Genomic DNA, 5,314 nt, shown 5'->3' with positions numbered 1-5,314 from the left:
ACAATAAAGGTGTGATCTTGTAATCTATATCCGTAGATTCAAAACATTGCTACCTTTTTTGGGGTTTTGGAAGTTTAGGACCATGACATGGCTCTCTGTGAAATACTGCAGGTACAGATCCGGGAGATACCTGTTTTGGAGAAGTTGCAGTATCTTTATCGTCTATTATCAGCTGTCCTTCCAGTGATAAAGCAGATCCATCTTGAACAATGTGCAGAAGTAGAACTAGAGAAGAGGCTTCGTGGTGAGACGAGTTATTTACAGTGATAGTTAATGAATTTTATTTACTACTAACATCCTTTGCGGCTAACATTAGTTTGTTCTATTCTATAGGAGCTGAGATTGATCTTGTCAGGGCAAGATTGAAAGCAGATGAGCAGATGTGCTGGTACTTATGATCTCTCTTACATGCCCTTCTTCTTACTTGACTAAAATATTCTATCTTAAACAACTTAAATATTACAACTATCTCTTGTTGGCACTTGTTATTATACATGTTCTTATTGATATTTTGTTTCTCGCAGCAACGTGTGTCGGATACCAGTGGTTGACTACTACCGTCATTGTTCGACCTGCTCATATGACCTGTGCCTGAGATGCTGTCAAGATCTACGGGAAGAGTCTTCAGTTGAGATCAGTGGAACTAATCAAATCATAGGAGAGATAACAAGAGTTCCTAAACTAAAGCTAAACTTTTCAGACAAGTTTCCTGAGTGGGAAGCCAATGGTGATGGGAGCATCCCCTGCCCCCCTAAGGAGTATGGAGGCTGCGGTTCCCATTCTTTGAACCTCGCTCGCATTTTCAAGATGAATTGGGTTGCAAAGCTTGTGAAAAATGCTGAGGAGATTGTTAACGGCTGCAAAGTATCTGATCTTCGGAACCTTGAATTGTGTGACTCCAGATTCCGAAAATTTGCTGAGAGAGAAGAGAGCGATGACAATTACGTGTACAGCCCGTCGCTTGAAACGATCAAATCTGATGGAGTAGCTAATTTTGAGCAACAATGGGCAGATGGTCGGCTTGTTACTGTTAGAAAGGTACTTGATGACTCATCTTGCTCTAGGTGGGATCCTGAGACTATTTGGAGGGATATAGACGAGATTTCCGAGGAGAAATTGAGAGAACATGATCCATTCTTGAAGGCCATAAATTGCTTGGATGGGTCAGAGGTAAATTTCTTTGTTCTTCATATGATCATATCTTTATATTGTTGCGTCAGAGATTCATTAGTGTTCATGTTCACAGGTTGATGTAAGACTTGGAGAGTTTACAAAAGCATATAGAGATGGAAAGAACAAAGAGACAGGTCTTCCCTTATTGTGGAAGTTGAAGGACTGGCCGACCCCAAGTGCTTCTGAGGAGTTTATTTTCTACCAAAGACCAGAGTTTATCAGAAGATTTCCATTTCTCGAGTACATACATCCCCGGTTAGGCCTTCTGAACGTGGCAGCCAAGTTGCCTCATTACTCGCTCCAAAACGATGCAGGTCCAAAGATTTACGTGTCTTGTGGGACATACCGAGAAATTGATGCTGCTGATTCATTGACTAGTAATATTCACTACAGCATGTGTGACATGGTACATTACTCAGCTCCTGGTTAAACAATTTATCTCATTTGTCTTATTTTGGTTGATATGGGAAACTGGTTATGTTAGGTCAACTAAGATTCTTCTAATCAGGTATACCTCTTGGTGCACACATCTGAAGTAACAACAGTTGAAAGAGTGAGAGAGACAAATCCCGATCCAGGAGAATCCGACCAGAAGATGGACGAAAATGAGTCACTTCCTATCCCTGAGGAAAAATTAAGGGACGGAGAGTTACATGATCTATCACTTGGTGGAGTGAATACTGAGAAGAATGAATCCGAGATGATCTTGACTGTAAATCCAGAGGACAAAATGGATCTCGATCAGAACATGGACTCTCCTTGCACGTCTTCATGTGCAGGAGGAGCCCAGTGGGATGTCTTTCGACGCCAAGACGTCCCAAAGCTGGCCGAGTATTTGCAGAGAACATTACAGAAGCCTGATAATGTTCAGACTGATTTTGTGAGTCTTATCTGTTAAATTAACTACATTAAATGTGAAAGTCATATTTTTTTATGTCGAATGATTGAGTTTCCTAGTTTGTTTACGCTGGTTTCAGGTGTCACGCCCGTTGTATGAAGGATCGTTCTTAAATGAACAACACAAGAGACAACTAAAGGACGAGTTTGGTATGAAAAAATAAACCCTTTCTAATTCCAAAGGCTTATTGCATGGAAGCCTGAGGGATGACTCTTACTATGTTTCAGGAGTTGAGCCATGGACGTTTGAGCAACATCGTGGTGAGGCTATCTTCATTCCGGCTGGATGTCCGTTTCAAATGAGGAATCTTCAGGTAAAATTATTTTTCTACAAGACATCAAATCCACCGAGTTTCTAGTCCATTGCTCTTACTATATTTTGTTCACATGTATACAATCAGTCGAATGTTCAGGTGGCACTCGACTTCGTGTGCCCTGAAAGCGTTGGAGAGTCAGCAAGGCTAGCTGAAGAAATCAGGTGTTTACCGAACGACCACGAGGCTAAACTTCAGATTTTAGAGGTAAAAAACTTTTATTCCAACTTTCTTTAAAACAAACCATTTACCATCTCGGTGCCTTGAGTTCTGAAAACCTTGGAAATTGGTTTGGGTTTTTAATATCAGATTGGAAAGATATCGCTATACGCAGCTAGCTCAGCCATCAAAGATGTTCAGAAACTGGTCTTGGATCCAAAGTAAGTCAGACAAAATTTAAGCCAAAAACTAATCTAAGGAGTGTGAAGTGAATTTTGAACTGACAATGTTTTTAATTTGGTTCCTATTTTATGGCTGCAAAAGATTTGGAGCAGAGCTTGGTTTTGAGGACCCTAACTTAACCAAAGCAGTCTCTCGCAACTTGGACAAGGCAATCAAGCCGGCCGCAGCAAACCAGCTGAACTTAAATCAGTCAAGATTTGTATAGTAGTATAAAAATCACTGTTGTGAATTTAGTTTAGACTACTACTATACAGGGTTTGTATGTATCTATGACTGTGTATATCATGCTTCATAAATATTCATAACCATCATTATTAGTCCAGTTATTTTTTCTGGATATTGTTGACCATATGAAAAGTTTCTTCAAATACCTCCCAAGCCATCAATAATAGAAACATTACTTCTGACTAATAATAGAAATAATAAGAATATAGCAAAGGGTTTGAAATAAAATAAATATTTCTTCTGTACACATTTATTCTTCAGCAAGACCAATAAATAATCTTTGCACACCCAACTTTCAAAACTCTCAGACTTACGTTCCTGAAGCTCCTTAGCCACGCCTGAATGGAAACTTCAACACAATCGGTGGAAGCTTAGGGTATTCAGTTTGGACTGGCTTTGAAACCTGTCCTTGATCCAGAGCCTTACTCTCAGCTCTTGCTTCATTGACAAGATAGCTAGGTTTTGAATCCTCTATTTGATCCAAGGGCTTACTTGTTGGTGCTTTCTTTACAAGACTGCTTCTAGCTTCTCCTCTGTGCTCCAAATCTGCACTCCCATTTCCGTTACCCGCTTTAGCTGAGCGCTTTTTCTTTGTTGAACTTTCGCGTTTTCTCGGTTCCGGTTTACTCGTGCTTTTCATTCTCTTGCTTGTAAGAAAGTCGGATTCAAGAGCTTCCAGTGCCCGAGTGGTCAGTGGTCGTTTTCTTGTGCTCTGTCTTCTCGGAACATCTGTACTACTCTGTTGGTCGCGGCGTTGTTCAGATGAACCCAGTTCTTGAGTAGTTTCCAGATCATTGGAAGTAAATCTATTAGTAGTAGAAGGGAGCTCAACTGCTTGCTTTTGTTCCACATCAATAGAAGCCCGTTTTTCTTCTGGCTCTGTCACTGAACAGAGTTTAACCCGCCTGGAGATAGAATTTAACCCGCTTGGTTCAATCTCTGATGTTTCTTGAATCTCAACAAGCGAAGAAGACGGCTCAGCTCCAGTCTTGTTTGGTTGATCAGACTTCAAGTTCATTTGCTCAACCAACAACACGGTTTCATATGTCTCTTTGTCCTGCTTCATCTCTTCACCAGTGCTGTTTTGGTGTTGGACTGCACGTAGATCTTGCTGCTCTGATTCAAGACAACCAGTCCTTTTTGTGTCATCCCCCGGTAAATGTCTGGAGACTGGACTTTCTCTTGAAATGCAAGCACTGAGCCGTCTGCGCTTCATATATGGTGCAGAATTTACTGAATGATGCTTGGTTTCTGTTGGAGGGGTAGGCCTCTGCTTAATCAACCTCTTTGATGGCTCCTTCACCTTCTCAAAAGTCTTCTCTTCCTTTATAGCAGAATCATCCCCAACATAATCCCTTTTTGTGACGTCACTTGGTAAAGGTCTCCATCTCCTAAAGCCAGATAACTTTTCGCAGTGGTCTATACTCGTATCAATAATCGTTAATCGCACTTGGTCATCCACTTGATTCTTGGTATCTAGAGGCCTTACTTCAGACTTTTCCACATTCTGATTGTCCAGGGGCGCAGAAGAATATTTATCTCCTAGTCGAGTCTTTGGCTCAGAAACTAGAGACACTGCATTAGGATATCGTAAATCACACAACTTCCCTCCTCCAGCAGCCAAACTAGTGTCCACAACAGTGAAGTTCATTCCCAGAGTTTCACGGTTAGAAAATGGAGACCTGAGGTAACGGTGTATCTGACTATCAGACCGAGAAAACTCTTCATCTGATTGGTCAGGAGAATTCTCTGCAGCGGTGGCTTCTCTGATCTCCCCTCCTGTTTCAATGTCAATAAGCTCAGGCTCTGAAACAACCTTTGTTAGAATATCACTGATGGAATCAAAGTAATGATAGCCTTTGACAAGCTCCTGTCTTGAAAACTTTTCCACGCCAGGGACAATGAAAACAATGTAATCCTTGGATCTTAAATAACCCCGATCCTCAGGCTGCTCTGAACGCCATCCACTGTCTAGCAAACGTGGCCATACGGCGTCCCAGAATATATCATTGCAACGGGCTTTGCTCAGACGTGAACTGCCAGTTAATTGTTTTATTATGGCAGCAGATGTGAGTGAATTGTAAGCCCCTACGCCTGGTACCGAAGAAGGTTTCGAAGAAACCGTGAACCATGGTTTGGTCTTCATTGGTGTTGATGTAGGAACCGTGAGATCTTCTTTTTCTTTACCAATCGCCACAGCGTCTACCAGAAGACTGAGACCCACAAGATTCTTCACTTCGTTTACGTAGTTCTCCAGAGTGATATTACTTTCAGCAAATGACTTTGAGACCTGTAAATATATA

General features: G+C 41.4%; 2 protein-coding genes across 2 annotated transcripts in view; one reads left to right on the top strand and one right to left on the bottom strand.

Annotated features, from left to right (window-relative positions):
* The window catches only part of LOC104739495 (lysine-specific demethylase JMJ25-like), an 11,846-nt gene extending 8,740 nt beyond the window's left edge, over positions 1-3,106 (top strand). Inside the window, exons 8-15 of the mRNA XM_010459871.2 lie at positions 610-1,170; positions 1,247-1,579; positions 1,682-2,053; positions 2,151-2,220; positions 2,299-2,384; positions 2,472-2,591; positions 2,694-2,764; positions 2,868-3,106. Of these exons, the coding sequence (XP_010458173.1) occupies positions 610-1,170; positions 1,247-1,579; positions 1,682-2,053; positions 2,151-2,220; positions 2,299-2,384; positions 2,472-2,591; positions 2,694-2,764; positions 2,868-2,991 (1,737 nt within the window). The 3' untranslated portion in view covers positions 2,992-3,106. The remainder of the gene's footprint in view (positions 1-609; positions 1,171-1,246; positions 1,580-1,681; positions 2,054-2,150; positions 2,221-2,298; positions 2,385-2,471; positions 2,592-2,693; positions 2,765-2,867) is intronic.
* Positions 3,159-5,314, bottom strand: part of LOC104739494 — a 12,193-nt gene continuing 10,037 nt past the window's right edge. The window contains exon 3 of the mRNA XM_010459870.1: positions 3,159-5,301. Within this exon, the coding sequence (XP_010458172.1) occupies positions 3,340-5,301 (1,962 nt within the window). The 3' untranslated portion in view covers positions 3,159-3,339. The remainder of the gene's footprint in view (positions 5,302-5,314) is intronic.

The sequence above is a fragment of the Camelina sativa genome, chromosome 14, assembly GCF_000633955.1.
Source record: "Camelina sativa cultivar DH55 chromosome 14, Cs, whole genome shotgun sequence".
In the NCBI taxonomy this organism is placed as follows: Eukaryota; Viridiplantae; Streptophyta; class Magnoliopsida; order Brassicales; family Brassicaceae; genus Camelina; species Camelina sativa.
The sequence above is the reverse complement of the archived record's forward strand: the minus strand, read 5'-3'. Positions and strand labels throughout refer to the sequence as shown.